Source organism: Misgurnus anguillicaudatus, chromosome 21 (genome assembly GCF_027580225.2).
Source record: "Misgurnus anguillicaudatus chromosome 21, ASM2758022v2, whole genome shotgun sequence".
NCBI lineage: Eukaryota > Metazoa > Chordata > Actinopteri > Cypriniformes > Cobitidae > Misgurnus > Misgurnus anguillicaudatus.
Window position 1 is genome coordinate 47,501,553 of NC_073357.2, and position 27,061 is coordinate 47,528,613.

Consider the following 27,061-nt stretch of genomic DNA (forward strand, 5'->3'; position numbering starts at 1 on the left):
TTTTCCCCTGAAATAGGGAACCAATCACAGAACGGGGAGAAGGCAGCAAGACGATGATGATGTTTATGCGACACACCGAAGCAGTTTTGCTTATCCAACACGGCAGCAGATGCAAAGTTACTTTTCAATGCAGCCTTAGATAGTGTTTTAAGTAGTTTTGAACGCAAGTTTATTTAAAAAAAGAGCAACTTTTGGCGTTAAACAATTTCATATCCAAGAAGGATGTTTGGGATATGGAAAGACATGATAGCCACGGAGTTGTATAGGACCAACCTGCTAGGTATCGTCATCTATGAAGTCTATTTAACTTATAAATGGTAAGTGGTATTAATATCATATTGTCATTATATGCTGTGTGCACACGTACCAATAAAAGTTGTTGACACTTGAATTTATTTCGCTCTACATACGTAATCTGGTATAATTGAAACAATTGGCTATGAGCTACATACAGATGCATTTGATAGACATTCGTAGTGCTCAATAAATTCATAAACCGTGTCTCAAATACGAGAAATTGAGCATGTGGTTCCCAGACCACGTCTCATTCCCTATGAGACTGGTCTGGTGTTAGCCAGGCTAGATTTAATCCATAATTACTCTATATAATATAGTCCTAAAATAAATTATAATGAAATATAAGCCTTTAAAATACAAACACATATTAAAATGTGGATGCATTGCACCCCAAAAATTTAAATTTGGTGGTATTTTTGCTCTTAACCCTAGTCAATTTCTGACCCCAGGTTAAAGTTTGAGAGAATGTCACTTTGCTATACTTGAATCTGCTGTGACGGTTGTGAAAGGTCATGGCTCATGCAGAGATGTGTGGTATATAGACACAGTAAGAGCTTTGAGGTAAACCTCGCATAAATGCCACCAACAAAAACCCCCACAATGACTCCTCACCTAACACTCAAAACATTTAGCCAATCCCCTGCTAAAACACAAGTCTGTTTCTTATTTAATAGGATAAAATGAGAAGGCAACAAAATAGGAAATGAACAGAGTAAAGGCCACAGGCCTCAGTAGCTTTTGCTGCCGGTGAAAAGAGATGCATTTTCCTCCTTGTGTGCCTTGAGCTCTCGTTCTTGCGGCATTGTAGTCTACTCATACATCTCAAAACAGGGGCAGATTTATACTAGGACAATGCCAAAGGGGCTGCCGGAAAGCCTTTCAGAATGGATCACATTTTGCAGGGAGAGAAGAAATATTAGGGCCAATAGGAGGAGATAGTGAAAGTACCTTCATCGCCACTGTTAATCTCGCTGTCACCACAAAAAGCGATCCATCATGTTTTGCGAAACGCAGATGGCGAATGATTCGTGCAAAAGTGGTCATGTGATAAGGTTGGCAGGCAACGACGGCAATTTTACCCTCTCTCTCTCTCTATCGCTCTTCCTTCTTGTTTTATCGTGCCTAATTTCCAGCTCCCTAATTAAGCCGATCCGATAGCTGATGTGATTGCAGGTAGTTCAAAGTCTCACCGCAAAGTGATGCCGAGCGTCTCATTTATTTGAAAGGTCTTGCGGCCATCTCTGTTAATGTCGCCTCGGATTCTAATAAAAGCATAGTCGCTTAAAGAAACAGCCTTCAACAATTATCCAAATGTTTTAGGACGCCAGCAACTAGCAGAAAGACGCATTTCAGCATGCAATTTAAATAAAACAAGGATAAATGTTACATCCTTGAATGCTAGTTATTACCCATAAATTTTGTCTGTGAAAACCCAGCCAGAGTCATTTTTTATGATTTATTGTTTTCTATATAAATCATTCTACATCATGTAAAGAACATTATGTGAAAACAACCTTATAAGGCCGTGTCAAAGATTGAAATCAATGATTAAAATCAAACTTTGATAAGACTTTAGTCTGGATTTCACAGACAGGGTCTCAAAATATATTCCATACTGTCCTCCACACAGGACTACTGTAGCTGTGTCCCAATCCAAAGGCTGCGACCTTCTAAGGACGTGACCTCAGTAGGCAAGCACTCGGTCTTGGAAGGTGGCAGCCTCCACGAAGAGTACTGAAATGAGATGGTCTAGCCTTTAGAGGACCCATAATTTGCGTCACCTGCTCTATGCGCCCACCACGCCTGTCAGCAGGACACAGCGGAAATGTTTCTTACTTATTAAAATAAATATGGAACTAGAAAACATTTATATATTTGAGACACGTTGTAGATTAAACTAACCAACAGTATATCAAATTAATCAACCTTAGAAATGTAAGCAACATACACTGAATAATATTAACTCTTTCACCGCCAGCATTTTTTTAAAAAAGTTGCCAGCCAGCGCCAGCGTTTTTCATGATTTTCACAAAAGTTTAATGCCTTCCAGAAAATGTTCTTCTTCAAATATATAAACATACAATATACCAAATGAAAGTAGTTCTTATACCTACCTTCAGTAGTTATTTTGTAATCAGCTTTTGAATATGGGTAGGTTTCTGCAAAAACACCAAATTTTGAGCAAAATGTAGAGATAATTCCATTTTTGTGACGGACTTTTCATAGAGATCCCATTCAGAGCGATCTTTAAAACAGACACGGACATGCAGCAGCTTGCCATAGGGCAATACTTCAGGTTTTAAAAAGTTGCAGAAGGGCGCCATCTATTGGACAATAGCGGTATTGCGGAAAGACGGAAATACTCGTCATTGGCGGGGAAGCGTTTTCTCTTGATTGACGAGATATCTCGTCAATGGCGGTGAAAGAGTTAATACAAAACTTATAATACTAAAGCAGTGACTTTTTTCTGCTAAATAGACACTTTTTTAAATGTTTTAAATGTTTATTTTAAAATATCCAGCTGTTATATTCAGCCGTTATGGGGTGCAATGAATCTTGGGCTGCGGCCTTCCAAGGCCGTATCTGAAGGCAAATGACATCACTGCGCTCCGACGAAGGCTGTCCCAATTCGAAGGCTCCTTTACATACATGCCTCCAAATGTGGCCGTTCCCCCCCTGAAACCAAGGATCCTTAGATGTATCCTTTACAGCCTTGGCTATCCCAAGATTCAATGCGTGCCCATGACGTCTGGGTATTTTGAAATAAACATTCAAAACTGTGGTGAATTTTACATACTGTTGGATAGTTTAATCTGAATCAATGTGTTATATTTTCTAAAAAAAAAAATCAATTTATTTTGAAAAGTCTGATACAGTAGCTCTCAGCTGTTGTCCCGCTGACAAGCGTAATGGGGAGGAACAGCAAGTGATGCAACTCCCCCATAGGCTAGACTGTCTCATTTCAGTTCGCTTCGTTGCCTTTAGAAGCTTCCGCCTTTAAATTTTGAGCCTTGCCTTCAAAGTCAGTGGCCTTAAAAGGATCCAGACCCTGAACTGGGATGCACCCTTGGAATAGCCTATAGGCTGTGAAGGATCCATTCATTCTATCCTTCGCAGTGAGGAGAAATAAGGACGTTTTAAGCAGCCTTTCAATTGGGACAGCCTTACTAGCCTTAAGTCGCGCTGCTGTGACGCAATCGGTCATAGAATGCATCCTTCGAAGGTTGCAGCCTTCGAATTGGGACACAGCTCACATGTTCCAACTACCTTCCATCAAGAAAACACCTGATCGTTTTATGAAAAAATAAAACTCTGCCTGCTTCACATGCACCCCAAGATCATTTCAAAGCACTAAAGCTGCTACGTTGTGAAGCTTTTGTGCTTTTCCTTCAAGCTGCTGACAAGACGTGGAATACTGAATATGTATCCTAGGTTTATCCTGGGAGTCGTTCAACACACTCAGCAGCAGTCTGACTCATTATTCCCACGGGATATTTCCAGTCAAACGAATCTGGGAATTTAGCGAGCATGATTGGCTGTGACAATGGGACATCAGAAGGTACAGTAAGTAACAACCTGCTATAAAAGCCAAAGGTAAGTGTCAATCATACAGTAGTACATTAACACACACTAAAACACAAAGCACAACACATGTCCACATTTGCAGCTCTTTACAAGGCAAACACAGGCATGTTGAAGACAAATGTGATAACATATAATTGGAAACAAAAAAACTATTGTGCTTGTTTTTCCACAGGGCAAATCTTCAGATCAAATGCTATTCCGACTCTTTAATCAACCAACTAAATGAACGGTTTTAAACCGAATTAGCACAAACAAGTTTGACTCACTGTTGCGTTTGCGTGCACAAACAGTTTTTCCTTTCATAACTTAGTTAAATGCTCTCTTAACTGTGTTGTTAAACTCCCTCTCACCCCTTAAACTTATTGTTGAATCCTAATGAATAAGACATTATGGATTATTTAAAATAATGAGAGACATATTTCTGACTTGCAACATCGTAAACGTTTAACTGCTGTTGGAACGAAGCAGCCACGATTTAGAGGCAAAAAGCGAGGCAGTTTCTTTCACCTTAGAGAGTAATTCAGTTTTAAACATAGAGAATGCCTACATAATTGCAAGACTTCAAAAATGCTCAGCAATTTTTGTTCAAGCTCCACCTGTTCACAAAAGCCAGGTGACGCACAAACACTTGGCAGGAAATGCAGTAAAATAATATTCGTTTATTACATACTTTATGCAGGGCATAAAGCTTCTAGCGTGGCACGGTGCCCTAACAATTCCTGCAATTTCAAACTCTCAACACCTGAAGTTCACACATGCTAGCAGGGTTTCATCATGTCTTATATTTTTCTGCCTTAGCGGTTCTCACAGGTTTAAACTGCTTTATGGCTACACTGAAAATAGAAACTTCTGCGTGATGTAAAATCCTAATCAAATCATGTAACAAACCAGAAAGACCCGTTACAGTGTTTTTAATCCCGTTAAACAAACAGGCATCTGTTTGTGTATGGTATCTGCCAAAAACTGTTTGAATAATGTTAACAAATTCATACATGCTTTGGGTATTAATAATCCTAGTTAATGATGTGTGAATGCAGAGTGCATGTGAGAATGTAGATTTATGCTTTTGTGAATACGCAAGAGAAAGATAACAGATCGACCTCAAAACACATCTAACAATGCGCGCGTGCACTCCCTCGCTCAACCTTACAAGTGTAGCAACCTGCCTATAATCCTACACCTGATTCCAATTTTCTGATAAAGAAGAGCTCTATTAACTCTTTAACACTATGTGACTATAACAAATGACCTTGAGCTTCAGGCTTGACAACAGGAAATTTGAAGGACACACCCACCGTAGCAACCTGTTCCCAAACTGACCCCAGCTGCAAAATTTAACCAAACCACCGAGTGTGCCCTTGATCTACTTATTTTGCATGTTATACACGAAATAAGCACGAATGCCAGTAAATGTGACTGCGGTGTTCTTTGCTTGTCATTGCGCCTGTGATCTTTCTCATTACAATTACTGTGCCGCTTTAGTTTTGGTAAAAAAAAAACAAGGTTTATTGGATTGAGGCTTTACCCTGCTCTTGAAATATGAATAGCTTTAATTAAAAGCGGCTGGCATTGCCATCTGGCCCTCTGTATCAGGCTTCTCTAATGAATTGAGTTTACTCAATTTTATTTATTTATTTATTTGTTTACTAATGTCCAGGTTGCTAAGACAAACTCGAGAGGTGCAAATTCAAAAATCAGTATTGGTTAACAAATATGCTTTCAATAAATCAAGCGTGTTTTGTTTAGCATCTACAGCGTGAAATTAACTTGTAAAGCCGCTGCAAATGCTTGCGGTGTCTCACTCAGGCAAACAATTTAAAGCGGCCTGCATTACCGCATTTGGCAGACGCTTTTATCCAATGCATTTTACGGTGCTATTATGGCATCCATTTTATCTCTCTGCGTGTGTGTGTGTGTGTGTCTGTGTGTGAAAGTCGAACCTGTGATTTTGATTTTGTTACTGCTAGGCCATACTGTACCAATTGGGCTACAGGCTACATACTTGGCTCTTCATACTCTTTAGCTTCAATTTCCCAATTTAATCTTTGGGGATACATCAAAATTCAGCACCATTCACAAGCTACAGCACTGAATATGAAATATTACATCAATCCTATAAAATATTCATCTATCAATGTGGAACCTGCAACACAATTCCTTTCCTGTCTTTAATCTAACCTTCTCTAATATAAACTGCTAGTTTTATTACTTGATCTCCAGGTATGCTGATATTGAATTGACATCTACAGATCAAGGATCAGCTGTTGATTACGTGAGGCTATAAGCAGAAGGACGGATCACTATTCTTGCTGTGAGACACATTATACACCCGGTATCTGGCTGTAGTGATGATAAGATTACAGAAACACTTACAGCCTAACAAGCAGACTCCACAGACGGATAGCTCCAGGGTTCAAACAGTGGTCAGTCAGTTTACACTACGTTCCCCTGGAGGGAGGTTGACTTTATCTATGGCATTTGATTTTGAGGGCATCACTATTGATAGTGCATCCTTTATATATTATATAGTATAGTCGTTGTGCATTGGTGAATAATAACATTAAATAATTACATTAAAATTGTGATTTTAGCACAGGAGTAAAAAATAATTGGAGATGCACTCAAGGTGTGTAGAGAGAGCGAATAGAGAAAGGAATAGATCAGTAATGAGAAGAAGAGCAAATGCATTGACTGGAAGATCATCGATTGACAACAAGCAAGACGAAGGACGAGTTTCCCCACGAGTCAATAATCAGTCTTTCTTTCTCTCACTCTCTTTCGCAAATTTATACATGTGCATATTAAGGAAGGAAATATCTAATCATTACTTACTGCCGATATGTAATACAATTACGCACTTTCCACTGAGTGAACGTTTGGCTTAACCTTTTCCCTGCATTTGTTTATGCATGAGAAAGAAAGATTGGAAAACAGTACCAGAGAGAGAGAGAGAGAGAGAATGTGTGTGGCGTGGCTGTTGTGTAAAGCCCATCTTCTCCACAGGCCCTGTTCATTAGGGGGACACCCGACTCCTGCCCTGACCTTAATCCCAAAACAAACAAACAAACACACACTGAACAAAAACCCTCACCAGGATCCCAAACACACACATCCTTCACAGCATAATGACCACAATTACAGACCTTCACTGATTCTTTCTTTCAACTGATGGCATTTTTCCCATCTGTTAACTGCAGGGGGGAGGTGCATGATCTCCCATCCATATTTTAATTGACTTCAGGTTATCAGGGCTCTAATTCGGCATTAGAGAAGCAGCGCTGCGAGGGGCAACCGCCGCCATTTAACACATTTAATGAAGAGCTTTCCATGAGAAGGACATTGAGAATGTTTCTCTTTCAACACGGAAAAACTTTTAACATTCCTTGCCGTCTCATTCGACCACGGACAGAGGAAGATGTCCTTGTTTTTATGTATCGAAACATGAATAAAATAGAACTTTCAGATGAAAATATTTTTTTAAATGTTAAAGTCCCAATGAAATTAAAACTGGCAATTCTTATTTTTTATGTAATATCGCAGTGTTTATTATAAAAAATGTAGCATACAAGTCTTTTTTATTCACGTGCCATCATAAACTTCAATCAAAATCTGAAAATGTACATCCACCCTTGTGGTGATCATTCTCTGATGATGTCAGCTAGACGGCTTGGGCGAGAGCATCTGTTAACTTTGCCCCCCCAAATGTTAGTCTGCTGCCAGTTCAATTTCCTAAAAGTAATGCCTACTTTTCTATATCCAATCAAAGCACAGTGGAAAACACAAGCCACGGCCACTATTTTCCGTTGCATGATATTCCTTTTTACTCGTTAATACGGAAGTGATTGTGCTTGTGACTTCACAGGGACATTAAAGCAACACTAAATAGTTTTTTTTACCGTAAAATAACATTTCGAAAAATGTTTCAGTCCTTCATCCACTCGAAACAGGGTGAACGGCACTTTCACATTCGCTTTGCAGCCCTCTATAGGACAAAACCGCACTAAAGAAGTTTCCAACCGTCGGGTCGCGGTCCTGTAGTTGGAATGAAAACTACAAAAACTTGCTTTACGGCAGACCTACAATCCAATCAGAGCCAGCTATGCTGCAGTAGGCTAAATTAGGTACGACAGTGATAATGGACAATTCCGCTTCTAACCTGTAGGGGGAGCAAAGAGCAAAAACTCTTTAGTGTTGCTTTAAGGTGGGGTGCATGATCTCTGAAAGCCAATGTTGATATTTGAAATCACCTAAACAAACACGCCCCTACCCTAATAGAATATGGACCTTTTTCGATAGACCCACCCCACACATACGCAACCCAGGCAGCCATGTCGATTAGTAGACACGCCCCTTATTGCTGATTGGCTACAAGTGTGTTTTGATAGTCGGCCCGATTCCCTTTTCCAAATGTTTTTCAAAAATCATGCAGCCACGACCACTATTTTTCTCGCATGATATTCCGTTTTACTCAGAAATACGGAAGTGAAGTCGCGACTTCACAGGGACATTAAAGGCGGGGTGCATGATCTCAGAAAGCCAATGTTGATCAATGAAATCACCTAAACAAAATAGAATCTGGACCTTCCTGGATAGACCTGCCCCACACATATTCAAACCAGGCAACGATGTCGGTAAGTAGACACGCCCTTTACTGCTGATTGGCTACAAGTGTGTTTTGATAGTCTGCCCAACTCCCTTTTCCAAAGTGTTTTTTAAAAATCCTGCACCCTGCCTTTAAAGTTTATATCTATATTTCTATATCTATACTGTATATAGTCTATTTACACAGAGCAAAATCAAGACATTGACAGGCAAATAATATCTATTGAAGAAGTGTGATCGTTTACTAAAAAGTGTGCATGGATGTTGTCTTAGTCCCCTGCGGGAGCATTAAATGAACCCAACACCGACCTAAAACACTCTATCAAAGCGGAACTAACCCAAAGCATGCCTAAGCCAATTATAGACCCCAAACACACACACACACACACAGGACATTTCTGTCATGAAAGAGACACTGACTGCGACTTTGCTGGCTTGCAAGCAGTTACTGTGACCGACTGTGTATTTGAGTGTGTGCGTGAGCCTCTGTGTGTGATGTTTGATAATGTATGAGCTCAGCAGAGCACATCAGCTTTGAACATTTCGAGCTTCTACTTCTAACTGCATTGAATGCATAAGCTATTGTACTAATGTTCCTTCAGCTCGGCTCTAAGCCGAACTGAGTCTCCTGACTGTTCTGTTTTTCCAATATCTTTCCCTCCCTCAACCGCACACACACACACACATACAGATTCTTCTATAGATTGAGCGCGGCAGGGTGAGGCATCTCTTTTATTTATTAGAAAGTGATTAATCTGCTTGTTTGTATCTGCCCTTGAAATGGCATACGAGATAGAATAGTACAGAAAGAGAGAATGGAGAAGTAGTAACGAGGCAAAAATGAAAATAAAAGACTGGAAGAGAAAAAGAAATGGTCAATGAGTGATTAAGAATACAATGTGTATGCCTACATCTTTGCATTTATTTAACCAAATGTTTGCTTTTGTTCACTGAATAAACGTAATAATAGAAACAGAGTCAGCTTTTCTAACCATAGAAATATTTAGAATGGAAAACGAATCTCATTCAAGGCAAATCTGAAAATCAAAGTCACAGGTTTTCACTCAGAGATCTGACTGACTGATGGATGATAATAATGCAGAGTTTTGAACTAATGAGCCTTGCATTTTTCTCCATGTGACCAATTACTTTAAGCTCAGGCTGAATTAGAGCCAGGCTTTAATTGAGGCTAATTTTCCCCCAGCATTGTCTAAATGCGAGCATTTGAATACGCCCTGAGAAATACTTCAAATCCTACGCAGTGAGTGGGCTAAAATGATTTCCCTTCCACCAAGCCCATTTAATCTACATTTAGGCCAATGTTCTCTAAATGGCAAGGTTAAAAATTCCATTCTAGACCTTGCAACCCTACTCCAGTGCCACCCCAAAATGTAGGAGCCACCAAGATCTGGGATCGTTCGACCTCTGACCTAACATTTTAAAACCCATGAATGGGGTTTAAGCTTCATATGACTACTCTCAATGTGGTAATACAATACACAGCACAATTTTGTGTTATAAATGTCAACGACCCTGATAACTTGACTTTCTAAAACGTTCTCTGATGGACCAGCAGAACAGACATTCCACGCAAATTGGCACGCTGAGCTCACACAATAAGCACCTGTTGCTGATAAAGTATCAAATGTAGACAAGACAGCCCTCAATGCCTAACAACTGTTACTGAATACCTGCTTGAGAACAGTGGCTCCATTGAAAGAGACTGGATGGCCAGTCATTAACAATGAAGGTAACTGTTGACCACAGCGAGGTTCTACATGGGATGTGTAATCCAGCCACAATGAAATGAGATACAAGCTCCTACTGTTCAAGCCTTTTCACCTGGTAAACCCCTACAATATAAAGACCAAGATAGGGATGGTGGCTTATCAGATGGTTGAAAGTAATATTTGTATATCCAGTCTAGACAATCTAATGTTTTTATAACACTATGTTAATATGAAAATATGTAAATTTATTTATCTGTAATGTCTGCACGATGTGAAACAACGTTTATAAGACGATGATGCAAACTTTTCCCCTCAGTCTAGTCAAGCAGCCTGCATGGTTCACATTCTAACTATAGTGTAACTCTTTGCCAGACCTCACGGATACTAAGACAATCATTGCAAAATAAAACTATGCATGATATGCTAATGTACTCTAGAATCAACGTTTTATCCCTAAACCACAGTTAAGCTAAACGCACAAGACAGCCATCTTTCTAAGCCTACCTGCACATACCCCAGTATCTGTGTACCAGCAGTGTAAGCGTACCTGTGTGTGAGTGTGTGGCGTTTTCTAAGTTTTCCTATCGGTTTGATTGATGACTGTGTCTCTTCTTATTTGGCTTGTTTAGCTTAACTCTGACTCATCTTTTTTTGTGTTTGCCCCTACCATTTTCCATATGCTCTGCCTCACCGACACTGCCATCGGGCGTAGTCCTCTCATAGGCGTCTTCAGGTAGAGGAAGGGCACCTAGTCTGGGGCCTGATGAGCTCTTGCTGCTGGGCGTCTCCGACTCCTCCAGACCGCTGTCGTAGCAGCTCTGCAGCGAGCCCTGGTGCGGGTCCTGGGGCTGGCTCACCACCGAGAAGGTCACTCGGCGGAACGGCTACAAGAGAAGAGATTGCTGGGGGTCACTGGACGGAAGTGGTCGAAGAAGGGGTTGATGGGATTTTTTTTTGGGGGGGGGGGTAATGGGTGGGATTATTCTCTGTAGCTCTAGTTATAGGTTACCGTACTTCCCTCTAAGTTACAAATGGATATAAACAGTAACTAGATTAATTGCTCCGTCTATGTACAGTAGTAAATATATGTAGCCTAAAAGCAGTGTTCTTCGAAAATAAATTAAACAATGCTAATGAGCTGCACAGCACTTGTTTAATGTATTCTTACATGAAAAAAATGAAATGTTAGGATAGCAAGTTCAATGCCCACAGGAGTAAGTACAGATGCCATGCTTGGCATCACGGTTTAAATATAGCAGCGGAGGTCTGAAGGACGTCAAAGTCTCCTTGTGCGGTTTACTTTATAGCAAAAACAGGACAAGAGGAGCATGTATGGTCCCGAAGGGAGGTAGAATGGAACACATAGCTACAGGCTTATAAACAAGAGCACACACACACATTTTTCAAAGTACTGTAACTAAAGAGCAAATAGGTGAAAGGATGCGCGTGCTGGTAATAAACCGGTACACAGAATCTCATGTGAATTTGACTTTGGGCTGTGAGCCTCTGATTTTCATTTCCTCATCCTCTTGAAAACTCAGAGGGTCGACTCGACTAAGGGATGACAGAAAAGAGAGAGATAGCAGGAGATGAGTGACAGCGGGTGGGGAAGGGTGATAAATTCTTTAAGTTTCAGCTGACATCTGGCAAATACAGAGAGTTGGGATAAATTAAACTGGGAAGGACATCATGTCCACTCAGTGTAGTTGTTTTTATTTAACTATGAGCCAAATTTTCGTGATAGCCCCCTGCTGAATTCAACTTACTGTAAACCAGCCTAACCTGCTCAGATAAAACTCTGGTCTGGTTTTAGAGGGGTATGTACTCTTTTTGTACTTTTTGTACTGGTCAGACTTGAAGATCAACTAGCCTACAAGCTAAACTAGCTTCACAACTGCTGGGCTAGACTGGAACACAAACTTAAGAGCAGCAAAACACCTTAGACTGGTATAAGATGTTATGGTAAATATGTAATGTTTTTAGATTTCCAGATTTTCCCCAAGCTATCACTGGCGAAGTACCCTTTAACTCTTCACCCGCCATTGACTCGTCTATTAAGAGAAAACGCTTCCCTGCCAATGACGAGTTTTTTCAGCAATCTGTATTTCCACTAATATCCATGAGGTGCTGCTTTTACCCAACTTATAAAACCCATAAGTATTCCCTTAGGGCAGTGTTTCCCAATCCTGGTCCTCGAGTACCCCCTCCCAGAAAGTTTTAGATGTCTGCTTATCTAACACACCTGATTTAACTCATCAGCTTGTTTGGAAGACATGTGAACCATTCGGGAAGGAGGCTGATGAGTTGAATCAGGTGTTTTAAATAAGGAGACATCTAAAACTTTCTGGGAGGGGGTACTCCCAGAATTGGGAAACAATGCCTTAAGCCCGGGATACACTGCACGATTTTTGTCCTCTTATAAGATCATTACCTTATCACACTGTGCGACATGTATCGTTTAAACTCGGGTACGAGAGGCATGTAGACTGTACAATGATGACACAGAAGCTTCGGCGGCAGCGTCACACGTTGCGCAACGTCACCAGCATGCGCTCGTGGTAAACAAATACTGGCGCGCAGGTCGTAGCAGCAAACACACTGTGCGGTGATTATGACGAATTTCTGACACTGTCAGAAAACTATCGTAGGCTATCTTTGGACGCAAGACCGGGAAAACGGCCGTCTTTAAACCTTTCTCACTGTACGACATAGGACCACCAATGGAGAGCCACGATCACAGAAATCACGACGATAGTTTCACAATGGCAATCTTTCGTCTGGGACAGCCAAACAGTTCAAACTCCGTGTATGTTGTGATCATCACTCTGAATCTGATCTCTATCAAAAGTCCATCACAAGAAACGCAATTATCTCAGCTTTTCGTTCAAAATTGATAAAAAATATTTGAGAGGTGATAAAAAGAAAACAAATAAAGATAGGATGAAACTTTTTTTGAAAGCAGATGGTCTGTTCTTTAATTTGATATATTGTATCAAATAAAAATTCATAAAAAACCGCTGGCACTGGCTGGCACCATTTAGGTACATTTGGTACCAATATGTTCCCCTGAGGTACACTCTAGAAAATATCGCTAAATAGTGCTAAAAGCTGGTAATCATATAGGGGAACCATTTTTAGCACTACAGAGCACCTACAGCACCTCTTTGGAACCATAGGTGGTGCTTAAGTATGACTACAGCATCACTTATGGTTCAACATAGCACTATATGGTTCTACACAGGTGCTACACAGGTTCTATATAAGTGCTGTTTAGCACTAAAAATGGTTCCTCTGTGATTACGAGCCACTGAACCACTTTTGGTGTTATTTAACACTAATTTTTCAGAATAAACTCTAAGGTGCAAATGTGTATTTTTGAAAGGGTATTAGTTAGGGACTATTTTTTTCTATTTTTTTTCTGGCACTGTAGATAGCCTTTATAAGCATAATAAGTCACTTTAAAGCATACATAAATGCATAAACCTAATTAAAGTGAATCATTTTGCTGCAGTGAACCAGTCTTACAATCCTCTTCTACTGAATCCCCCTTTAGCATGTTTAAAATGGGAAAATGAATAGGTTGTATGGATTTAAATACTGCTACCGTAGAGGAAACTGGGGTTAAACAAGTTCAGGATTATTCTGCCCTTCACATCCTAATGAAATGCATGATCCCGCCCCAGTGTACACTGTGATAACTAATACATATGGGCTCTGAGCTAAATGAGAGGCTGGATGAGCAAGAGAAAATGGAGGAGAGAAAGAAAGAGAGCGCTGAAAGGTGTAAATTAAATTTTGATAATTTAACTAGCATTGGAGCCTTGTAATTAAACCATTGACTCTTCCTGTATGTGTAAGTGAAAGCAGAGGGGGGAAAAGAACAGAAGACAATAGAGGAGAATTGATCCCCTCCCACCCTCCTATCATTCTCTGTGTCTCTCTGTATTTTGTAACCTATTACTTATTCAAATAACCCAGCACTCATTGGGGCAGTTTATGCTTGTGCTTCAGTCTATAGTTTCTGTGTTGTAAGTTTAATAATACATAAATATCACCACAAATATGACCCTGTCTGGGAAATCCGGGTTAAAGTCTCACAAATCTAATTATGAGATTAGGAGCATTAAAGTTTGATTTCGGTCACTGATTTTACACTTTTTATATGGTCTTATTCAGTCAATATTAAAGATATCAAGGTTATATTTTCACAAAATGTGCTTTACATTATGTAGGATGATTTTATGTACATAAATGAGACTCTAAGCGAAGAAGAATATAGAGTACAGGGTGATCTGGTCACAGGGGCACACAACTACCCACCAAATAAATGGAGTAATGGTCTTGATAAATGGACTTTTATTTATTATTTACTAATGCGAGAGGACACGGAGCACAGAGCGATGCCAGAGACGTGAAACAAGCACACTGCAGTCGAGTTCAGCATTTACACGAAAATATCAGACCGCAGAATGCCGCAAATTGACCAACCAGAATCAAATACTCCAGAGAGCTGTGCGCAATAAATAAATATAAACATCAGCCAAAAAAGCAATAGCTTTTTCATTCTGAACTCGGCAGCGGGAGGTTAGCTGATGCATTAAACAGACACTAACAAAGCAGCGGCCTTTCTAAGTGTTCGCCTCTGGCCGTCTCCCCACTGCCCCACTTCCTGTCACTGCACATTTTCTTTCAGGAATATTAAACAAGACGGAGCGCCATCATTCACTTCTCTTTTCCTTTCCAACTCACTGCCTTTCTGACTGAGTGGCCTAACACTCATCATTACTCCAAATTGTTCCTTTAATTTGACACGTCGCCATAATCTTGGCATTTGTATTCTGTCAGGTTAGCCGGGCCTGCCTTTCAGCTTAAAGGAGTTCACAGCAGTTACAGACTGTTGTAGGACACACACACACACACACACACACACACACACACACACACACACACACACACACACACACACACACAGACAAAAAGAGATGTTCTGTGTGTTCTGCCTCTTTGCATTGATAATGAACACGAATATAGTGGCATCCAAATGTCTAAGGAATAAAAGATCTGGGATTTTTATCTAAATAACTTGGATACTTAACGAAAGCTTAAGCTTAAAACATTTAGTATTCTGCATAGGGCTGCAACTAACGACTATTTTAATAGTCGACTAGTCACCGACTATTGAAACGATTCGTCGACTAATCGAATAATTATTTTTTTTTTCTAAAATTTAGCGTGAGATTGCTTTAATTCTGTGGAAAATGATAGTAAACAAGAAAGAAGGGGGTAGTTCAATGAATTTTTTTTACATTCAATGAAAACAAGTTTTACATTTTTAATAATTGCAGCTACTATGATTTTACCAAAACGAAGTTATGTATTTCAGCTATTTTAATATATATATATTTATATATATATATATATATATATATATATATATATATATATATATATATATATATATATATATATGCTGTATTTTTTAAGTTTTGAAGGTTTAAATCAAAACCAACTTGAGTTGAATTGATATTAATTTGAATGCACAACCAAAAAACGAGATTTCTGAAAAATTACAAAAACAAAACGTATTGGCTTCCATGTTATTTACATCTTACCGAGGCGAGTCAAACCCTGTTTCATTCAACTGTCCGACGTGCTTTCTCTTTAAATGTTCGTGCATGACCGAGGTGCTGCCGTGAAACGCAAAGACTGCTCTGCAAACCATGCAGGTAATCTTTTTATTCGCCGTATCCAGGCTTAAATGCTCCCAAACTTCAGATGTTTTGGTACGCGCAGCTGCTGCGTTGGAGGCTGCCATTTCTGTATGTTATCACTGAGCAGAGAAGCTAATGCGCATGTGCGACTCTCGGCAGACATTGTAATGAAGAGAGACGCCTCACTCGGTCGGAAAAAACATGTCTGGCGACAACGTCGACAATGAAATTCATTGTCGACTATTTCTATTATCGATTTTTGTCGACAACGTCGACGAATCGTTGCAGCCCTAATTCTGCATTATTTCTAGGTTTATAATAAATGCAAGTACATTTTGTGATACCGACCATGTTAGTACCTTTGTAAAAAAGATATTCAAAACAAAGGGAGGTTATACCAAATACTAATACCGTATTTTTCGGTCTATAAGCCGCGTTTTTTTCATCACTTGGCTGCTGCATCTTATAGTCAGGTGCGCATTGTAAGTCAGTATGAATAAATTTTTACATTTATGAGGCAAGAGACAACATTACCGTCTACAGCTGCGAAAGTCCGCTATATGCTGCTCCTGTATTTATGTAATTCAATGGATTCAGTAATTTGGAATGACCACTGATGATCTGTCAAAATCTTTGTTATGCTATCATTTTTGTATCACTCCCCAGAAACTGGATCCAGGTTTCCCACTTTTAATTCAATAAAAATTTATGCTGCACTCATTTAGTTATTTATTTCCATCCTATTCTCATTACTCATATCTTTGTGTGTTGAAATTTTGGTAATAAATCATGTTTCCATGTAATTACAATCAGCATTGAACAAATGAATAGAAATAAATATTCATGGGCTAAAAACTTCACTTCGGATAGTCAAACATTTGTTACATAATTAAATGGAAGCCCAGAGGGCGGTCGGGATGAAATAACGGATCAAAATTATGTTTTATGTATCAAAGACCCATTCTCTCTTTCTCTCTCTCTCTTTTCTCTCTCTCTCTCTCTCTCTCTCTCTCTCTCTCTCTCTCTCCCTCCAGAATGAAATCACTGTCTCTGCAGCTATGTGTGACAGCAATCAAAGTCCCTTGCTGAAGAGCTGAGGTTTAAATTACCCGCAAATGAACTGAACTTTAGATAAATCGGTGGAGTGTGGCATTATACTTGGAGGAAATTGAATTTTAAATTATATAAACGAGTCAATGAATGTCATGCAAGAAAGATGCGAGATGGGAAAGTGATTCAAGATGCAAGGATCTAGATAGATGTACAGGCAGGCAGACAAATAGACAGACGGATAAGCAGACAGACAGTGTCCTGCATAAAAGTACATTTTCCTTAAACGCTACCCATGTGTGTACATTCGTTCTTTCTTGCTATTTGATTTCAATTTCTTTAGGACCTATTGGATGTATTCAGACTGAAAGAAGACCCCCGATGAGAGGGGCACTGGCAACACATGGCTTTCATTTCCAATAGAAACGTAACCTTTATCTTCAACCTCTCTGCTAAAAAAAGGCCTGGTTTTGGCCACGGCTGATTAAATGTTGCAGCCTGTGATATACACAATCCAGAGACACGTCAGGAACAGCATGAACGCCAGGCCATAGCTACAGTAATAGGGTACAGCAGAGTAATCCAACTTCCCATCAGTTTGTAGGTGAGCACATCTGATGTTATGTCCCATCCCATGTGCCCAACCTGAACCCGAGTGAACCTTCATCAATAACCGCACACAGTCTGATATTTCTCTCTTTTCCTATTAGTGCTGTGGGTTATTGCTTTTCTTGCAAAGCTATGATAAATTGGGACGACTATCTGAAGCAATACAAACTAAATATCAAATGTGCAGCAATGGAAACCGCAGCTTCGGACGTTGCATTGCTGTAAAAATGATAATTTAATAAGAATACTCGTTTTTTTTAGCTTTGGATTTGGGTAGAACATCCATTTAATTTGCATTATTTAGAAAAAGAATAATTTTTGAAAACATGTTTTTTTGTAGTTTCCGAGTACAAAGTGTGTGTAGTGTATGTTTTTGTGGGCAATGGAGTGACCTATGTCAATGACCCATACCGAGCAGCGGTTTACGCAATGGGAAAGAACACAAACTCTAAGCCTTCTGGGTCTGTTTGCAATCGAGCAGAAAGGAGAGGAAAGGAGATGAAATGAACGGGAAAGGGGACGGAAAGAACTTACATTATATGAGATACAATGTTAACGGCACCAATATATAACCGTCATGGGGTTGGTGATGGTTGTGGAGTGCTTGATGCAGAAGATATGAAAAAGAAGAGAGGTAATAAACCACTAGTGTCTAGACACTGTGGCCTGGTGGCAGAACCTGTAATTAACCCCTGTTCAAATTTTTATAAGCACCCTGAGGGTAATCCTCAAACTGCTACCTGATCAAGCAATGTACAAAACAGCCCAAGGGTAAAGCTATGAACTGTAGGTCAAAATAACCTGTAAATCAGCACTAAAAGGCTGTTTAAACTCAAATTCTCCTAGTAAGATTAAACAGCTAACTAAAAGTCAGATCTTATGAAGCTGCCAAGAGTGATTAGCATTTGAATGTACTAATACTTTAGAGTAACAAAATTTATAAAGTCTGTTGCGCAGGACCAATGGGCTGGGAGACAACTGTTTCCATGCACATCATTTTTTATGTATTTTTAGTTTCAAACCAATAATTTTTTTAAAGTAGGGGAAATTTGGAAATTTTGGGCGATACCGATAACCGATAACTCTTTATATTTGAGGGGCGATAACCGATATATATTTATAGGCCGATAAATATTCATATTATTTTCACAATGAAAAACTCCCAGACCGCGGACATCTTGTCTTTGCGCTAAACTAGCATACTCTTCTTAAGCCCGCAACACGTGTCATCTTCGTGCTATGTCCTAGAAAGCACCAATCAATACTCCACATGGCCAGCAATAAGCAAGTGAAGTTGTTCAACAAACCAAAATAATCCATCATTTATCGGCTTTCATTTATCGGCCTAATTTTGCTATCAGACCGATAACCGATAATATTAAAAATAAGCAGTTATCGGCATCCCTATTTTAAAGCAGTCAAATATGAAAGTCTTCATTTTTTTATTTATTTATTTATGATTTATTAATACTATTACAGGATATATACACAGACCTGCATATTCAGTAACAAATTAAGTAGAACCAAAAAAAAATAATACAGTACTGTGTAAAAGTCTTAGGCCACCATGCCAGAATTACATTTGTTGTTTTTGTAATGTTATAGTGGTCATATATAATTATTTCTCAGTCTCTTTAATACAATACATCCGGCAAATACAGGAAATGTGTATATAGTATTAAAAAAATTATAAAAATGTAAACTGATGTGTCAAGTTTTAGAGTAAACTCCAATTCCACTTGAGCAATAGCAGGAAACTACAGGATCTCTTAAACCTAAATAAAATTAAATCCTAATTTCTAATTTTAAAGAAATTAGTATTTTGTCTTTATTCTGCTCAAAAATGCTCAAGATGTGTTTAGTGCCAAGAGAGGTCACACTAAACACCAACACTGCCTAAAGAAGACATTTAGTCCTGAAAATTTTTATTTTTTTGTACATATTTCCTGTATTTCGGTTTGTATCTTAATAAAATATATTAAAAAAATAAATATGGATGGATATTAAAACTTCTAAAACAACAATTCTGGTGGTGGTAGCCTAAAACTGAACAGTACTGTATGTTACAGTATACGCATAACAAACATACTTTTTGTACGTGTCTGAGTATTTATGCACGCACATGCATCTCCTATGGCCCCTACCTGGCCACTTTTCTGGAATTACTTGATTTTTTTCAAAATCTTCATCTCATGAAAAACATCTCAAGCACTAAATCATGCTTGAAAGGGAGTACCGCATGTTAAGAAAGGAATGCGTATATGTGTTCGAAAGACTAACAGAGCCCCTGGTGAGAAGGTCGGGAGTTTTGTTTATCCTGGAGCTCTGGGAGGCTCAGGTGTCTGCTTTGTCTTAAGGGATGACTGGCGCTGGTCAAGCTTCATTTCTCTCCGGCCTTCCTGCCTATGAGGACCTCCAGATGGGCTTTAGACCTCCTGAGACCTTCAGGAGTTCAGCCAGGTCCGAGGCCTCTTTGGCAAGCCATTTATTAAAACACTCCACTGCAGGCGCTGAAAACTTGAGGCTTTTTAACCGCGGGACCTCTCCCCTTTGTAAAGAGCATTTCTGATAACTTATCCATGACTGTTGTGTCTCAGTCAACCCAAAGTGAGATTAAAAGCTGGTTTGAAAAATCTCAAAAGACGTAGCAGGAAGATGAGAATAATTGGTATATTGGTATTAGGTGGTAAATTGGTATTGGTTTGTTCATAGCCAATGTAAGATCAAATTGTCTTTTTGGTGCTCAAAATAACCCTGAACACATCCAAACGAAGCCAGAGCAAACATTTAACAGTTTATCCACTTTGAGGTCTTGCTTTGATTGCAGTCCACATCTTCAGAAGCCTTCTCTAATCACTTTTAACCTATCAGCTGCCCTTTTCGTCAACAACCCTCAAGCTGGACAGATCGGCACTTCAAGAACATTCTTTTAAAACGAAATATAAAGCCTCCAGACACTGAAAAAGTTGTTGCTTTCTCTTTTTTTCTTGAAGTTCTTCAGATAAAACCTTCACAGTACATCTTGGCGGATGTCAGCTGTCTGGCTTTGAATATAATTCTTTTCGAAGGCACTGAAGCATATATATCTCACCTGGCCTGATCATTCATTCATTCATCTATGCATTTTTTCTTGTCATCCACTTCGCCTCACAGTCTCGGCGATGGCACGGCGACACTTTGCTTATTGCCGTTCCAGTCCATTTCCTCCCAGACCAACTTTCCTTTCCTTGTGCCAAATGTTCCAGATGTTCAGGCCTTTGCCAAACAAAACACTGAGGATGTTAGTCACTGTAGTAAAATTAGCTGGCCTTGCTTATCAGCGTTCATACCCTCTTAATCAAAAAGTCAGCTTTTATGCATTGAACAGGAAGGCTACTTATCATCAGTTGTTCTCGAAAAGTCTTTTTACTTTAGTTTGTGAGAAAGAGAAACCTACAGTACAGTAAGAACTGCAAAGTCTGCCCATTTTTCCTCTTTTTCTTACTGTCTAAAATTTAGGTACATTGCTGCCTCAGTTTGTTCTCGAGAAAGTGGTATTCCCATTTGCTGTTCTTGTGTCATCTACGATTGATCACTGTGGTCTCCGAAAACTCTAAAAAGTGCTGCGATGTTCTCAAGAGGTCATATTAAACGTCTTATTGCCCTAGCAAATAAATAAACATAATGTCTGAGTTAGGCTCTTAATGAATGCCTGAGCTTACAAAGTGGTTTTGGTGTACAGTTTTCCACACTCCACCCTTATGTGTCTGTTTTCATTTAAACATTTCGCATTAACATTCCTGACAAAAGCTGAAAAGATGAAGAAAACTAACACGGGCAGATGGGAATCTGAAAACATTTCTCCATGCTCTTTTTGTCAAATCCCAGCTAAACTTTTAATTGCTCTTTAAGCCCGGGATTAAGTCCGAACGTAGCAGCCATATTCCGAAGGGATGATCTGACAGCTCCAAAAGCTTAGCTAACCTCTGACCCTCACTTCATGAAAGGAACAATACCTCCAGGGTACAGCTTGAAATTTAAGACCCCAAGCAGGCGTCTCACTAATGTTTATTTTTAGTGAGCTAAGAGATAAGTCATTAATAAACACCATGGATATTTTACACCAGAATGATAAACAAATAATGGATTCTGGATGCATTTGTGAATGTGCTTTTAGTTTAAGCTTAAAATTATAAATGGTCCCGCGCTGTCTTTTTTTAAAGTCTCTCCTAATATTTCCTTGTAAAAAGGGAAAAGGGATATGCAGTTTCCTGTTCTGGTGCCGAATATCTAACCTCATCATTGCAAATCCATTATCTTCGCTAGCAGAAATGGATTATGTTCTCAGGTAACCGTCAAACTCACAAAAATGCTTTCAGGTGCCTTTCCTAACGTGATAATGGTGGAAAGTTGAACTCCATTTCAACTCAAAAAATGCACACACAAACAAACACAAACACACACGCGTATAACTTACAGTCTGGCACCACCTTACATGATCGCATTACAATTACAGTCACTCTTCTTCAGCTCATAGGACACTATCTTCAACCTTCTTGTGCGTCCTTCCACCTGTCAATCATCGGCCAATAGCATCGCGCTACGCGGAACGCGCAGAACTCGCTCTGAGCGCGAGCAGTCAATCTGACAACTGACCCACTAATGTCAGCGAGTGACAGACTTAATCGCAGGAGCTATGGCCGTCAGGGGTGACAGAGGCCTAAGAGTCAGCGAAAGCACCGTTGTAAACAACCTGCGGGCGGGCTAGATATCGTAACTCGGACCATGCGGTTTGCTTTCCACGGAATACGACTCCCGAGCAAATATCTGGCAGCAAAATAAAAATTCCACACATACCGAGGAGAGAAACGACGAAACAGAGTATGTTTTCACACTTCAGCGAGATTATGACTGACACATGACTGCTTTAACAAAGCAGTAAGAGATGCTGGCTGGCGTGCTGTATTATCTAGATCATAAGCACCGGTTTATTAAATACATCTGCAAACATAGAAGCTGTCGAGATGTCAAGTTATGCATTACAGTAAGATGTCTTTATCAATTTGAGAATTATAAAAATAGAAAAAGTATTTAACCTTCATAAAGTGGCAATGATGAAAGTTGTTATTCAGAACACAGGCTTTTTGAGGATGAAAACAACATAGAATAGCTGTCATATGCTTTGTTTGCCCATATTAAACAGATGCAATGATTGAATTGAAGAGAGCAACATTCATTTCTGCAAGAAATTCCAGTTTTGTGTCCTGTCAAATGTATCAATATAACATGAAATGAAAATGTTATAGTTCTTAAAGAGAATGATTTATATGTGTATATTACAGCTATTTTTTATTCTTGCCACAGTTGTATTTATTGCCAAATGATGACTTGCATTTTTCATGTAGCCTACAATTATTTAATTTTCCTACATCGGTTTGCTATATAATAAAAATAAAAAAATACCCTGTGTTTTTTCCCAAAGAAACCAAATTGAATTGAATTTAGACATCATTTTTTGTGAACCTGCATTCTGGCATGTAATCCCCATCATCCAGCTGATCCCCAATAAATCCCACTCAAAATTTCTTGTCGTAAAGTATCTAATATATTTAACCATAAAAAATGTGTTGGGTCAAAAATAAATATTATAAAACGGGCAGTTCTGGTTCTTCATTCTGATTGGTTAAACGTGTTCTAAGCCGTGATAAAATAGGTGACAACTTAAAAAAAAAATTTAAAAACGCTGACGGGAAAGGAATTAACCATGCTTCCAAGCATATTTGATCATCACTTCAACAGTTGCACGATATAAATGTTAATGTATAAATTAGATGAATGTTGATTTATGAAAATACACACTTCAGTCTTTAATCATATTTTCATTGTCTCTTTGCTGCGTCTTTGTTGGTTGTGAACTGCGCTCTGTTGCAGCCACACTTGATTCTGAGGAACTACTTTGTTTGGTGGAAGAGTAATATTTGTACAAATATAATTACTTATTTGTGTTTTATTTTATGAAATTCTGCTATGCATATGAAATTTAATAAATGCAATAAGCCCCGCGAAGCAGTGGTGTTACAGTGCATTTTATAACGCCCTCTTAGCTGTTATAAAATGCACTGGTAACCCACTGCTTCTTGGGGCTTATTGCTTCATTTAACCTATGCTGGGTTGTTTAACCCATTGTTGGGTCAAATATAAACATTTTCTTGGTTAACTTAACATAAAACATAAAATCGAGTGTTTGCTCCCGTATAGCTCAGTGGTAGAGCACTGCGTCAGCAGCGCAAAAGGTCGAACCCACATAATGATTAAAAATATTTACCTTGCAATGCACAGCAAGTCGCACAGGACAAAAGCGTCTGCCAAATGCACAAATCCAAATCTAACAAAATAACACATTATGGGTTGTGCATGACAGTTCACATTGTCTGTACAAACAGTGACTGCAAGGGTGAGAAAAAATGGTGTAAATGAACAAACGTTTTAAACCTAACCCCAAGTGAAGCCTTAGCTCAACATATGCTTATTCTAACCTGTTTTATTTTCTGTCCTTTACCCTTTTATATGTACTTCATTTCCTGTGTAGCCGAGTAGCTGAGCACCTTTCGGCGGGCTGTATCAAAAGCAGGCGTTTATCATGAATAAATCAATGTCAATGTGACAGTAAAGCAAAACTCCATTTCCGGGGGCTGTGGACACATTACTCAAAACATCCCCGCAGTGTCACCCTCAAATGTACATACGCATGCAGCAGCGCACACAAGCGGGCACGTTGTCATTGCCGTGTTCTTCATCAACAAACTCACTCCCGTTTAGATAGAACAAGCCATTTGTGAGTCTCAGCCCCGGTCCAGAAGACAATTATGATAGCTGCGATTAAGAAAACAATTATTCCAGAGAAGTAATTATCCTCTAATGTTTGAACAAACACAAGCGTGGAGAGAAAGAGAGAGAAAGGGCCCGGGGCCATGCGAGATTAGCCTGGTATTCACACTGTGGTGGCCATTACATACAGCGGTAGTGAAGAAGTGATCAGACTGCCGATGCGACATCATAATACAAACTAATTCATTCTCACACTCGAATACAAACAGCTCTCAGAAAGCGTGATTTAGCGCACACTCACACCTGCGCTCACACAATCACCTTTATTGCAAAAATATGCACATATTTATAACAAACACCTCCGAATGCTACATTACATGCTGTCCGTGTTGCTAATTTCAATTGTCACATCAAAAGAAAAGAACAAAATACTCTATTGAATACCGCAGTAACACCCCAGTGCTTTGGAAATGAAATGCTTTTATTCCATTTATATATTAAAACAAGATCAAACACGGAGATGAAATGATTGTAATAGAACAGAAATAATACGAATTCTAATAATAAATTACCACAAAAGGAAGATGAAAGGCTGTCGACAGTCACTTGCATGAAAGTGGATGTGACCAACACGTGTCCGTGTTTGGCCATCAAGTTCATCCCCGAGGTCAATCCGAAAAACAAAATCTAATCAAATTTGAGACCGAGCAATGAAGCACCTCTTTTTAACAGACAATAGCTCTCTCTTTACAAACGACATCATACACAAATAAATTAAAAGTGAAGTATGTGTTCTCCACATTCTTCCCGAGTCCCATTTTAAGGGTGTGTGCAGTTGAAGCCGAGTGTGATTTGTAAAAGAGTGACACAAACCTGGCTAATTTTGTCTGAAATGTAAGCTACTGCATATGAACTTATTGTTGAAAGAGTCGTCATTTTAATATTAGAAGCACATAGTTGAAATGCACAGTGCACACAAAGCCTCAGACGGATCGAGCTTCTATCAATTTTATTTCCAATGGCCACAAAGACCCGAAAACTCTCCTATCCACTTCTTGCATGTATTCGCCGCTTTCAAGCGAGCGTCTGTAAGCTAGTTTCTCTAAAGATAGAAGGATAGTAGCTCCGCACATCAGCCTGCTTCAAAGGGAGGTGCTATCAGACACTATCATCACCACGGCAATGATGAAGATACAGATCCTAATCCCCATGTAAAAATGAAAAACCCCCAAGTGCCTGTGGGACTTTATCAAGTGCACTGCACTTCTCCTGCCTTCCGCTCACACACTATCCTCTCGCCGTCTCTTTTCGTCTAAGATCTAAGTCAATATGATTAAAATTCTGCTTATTTTGACTTTAATTGAAACTTTTGTGCCTCTTAAAGTCGTCGCTCATACTGGAAGCTGTCAATCTAGGTGTGGGCGATAAATCGTATGCGATTCTCATGCGTATCGCATCAGTAAAGACAGTTTTGTGATTAGTAGTAAATATAGTAAATAACATTTCACAGAGAAGGTAGGCAAAATTGCGTTCATAATCATGGACAAATCACCACCGATAATGTATGAGATTTTGCCGAGCTTTTCTGGGAAATACATCTCTGGCTGTTTCTCAATATGCGTTCTTCAGCGATCTTGCGTCCTTGTGTCCTCGTTCTACGTCATCATAAACCATCAAAGTTTAATTCCAATTCTCAAGAACGCAAGTACATAGGACACATGGAAATACTCGAATGTGTTCTTGATATAGAGCATGCATCGAGTGCAGACTTGCGTGCTGAAGTCGCTTTACGCCCCAAGGGCCTCATTTATAAAATGCTGCGTAAAAACCATCCTAGATTTGATCTTATGATCATTTATCAAAATGAGTACGTGTGATTCATAAACCGAACTTACGCACAGAAATTGCGCGTACCCCTTTCTTTCGGATGTGAAATTTATAAACCGCAAATGATCTTGAACTTGTGCGCGGCTGAGCAGATTTAGACCTCCGCCTTTAAACAATGCCTAATTAATGTTATAGACATATAAAAGAGCACTTGTCAATGTTTAAACCCAATTTCAAGCAGCAAGAATGGCTTATATTGCCAAAAACCTGCATCAGTTGGACAAGCAAAAGTGCGTACGCTTGCTCAGACCCTGACAGGGCGCTAAGCACGTTTCCACGTCAAAGACAGTTTTTATAAATGTACTTTGCCGTGGATTATTTCGTACGCACACTTTACGATCAAATCTGTGCGTTTGCACGCTTTATAAATGAGGCCCCAGAAGTCATTGTGGCAAAGCAATGGTGGAGGTCAGGTGACCAACAGGAAGATCACACACATCTCAATTTTCACAGGTGCGTTCTGTGTTCTCGCGACCTTCAGAGTTTGTTCTTCCAAGGTCGTCTAGCAAGACCGATCTCCACGAGAACACAAGTCCGTTCTTTGCATTCTTGGAATTGAGAAACAGCCTCTGTGTAGTAAATGCCGCTCCATCTGAAAGCAGGTGATTGCGAATTACTACTAATCACGAAACCGGTTTACTGATGAGATACCCATGAGAATCGCAGCCGATTTATCGCCCACCCCTATGTCAATCTGTGCTGAACTGGTATCAGTTACCTTTTCAGGTAAACAACATGATCATACTGGGTAACTGTATTTGCTTGATGGGTAAAAGTGTGGCT

At 39.4% G+C, this 27,061-nt stretch overlaps 1 protein-coding gene across 6 annotated transcripts in view; it reads right to left on the reverse strand.

The window, feature by feature from the left end:
- Positions 1-27,061, reverse strand: part of pcdh7b (protocadherin 7b) — a 141,016-nt gene that overhangs the window by 57,319 nt on the left and 56,636 nt on the right. For 2 of the 6 annotated variants that reach the window (XM_055211173.2, XM_055211200.2), the window contains exon 2: positions 10,906-11,098. The exons of 2 other annotated variants lie outside the window; for them this stretch is intronic. In XM_055211173.2, the coding sequence (XP_055067148.1) occupies positions 10,906-11,098 (193 nt within the window). Of the gene's footprint in view, positions 1-10,881; positions 11,099-27,061 lie in introns of all 6 variants that reach the window. 2 more of the 6 variants (XM_055211165.2, XM_055211191.2) reach the window with 1 other exon arrangement.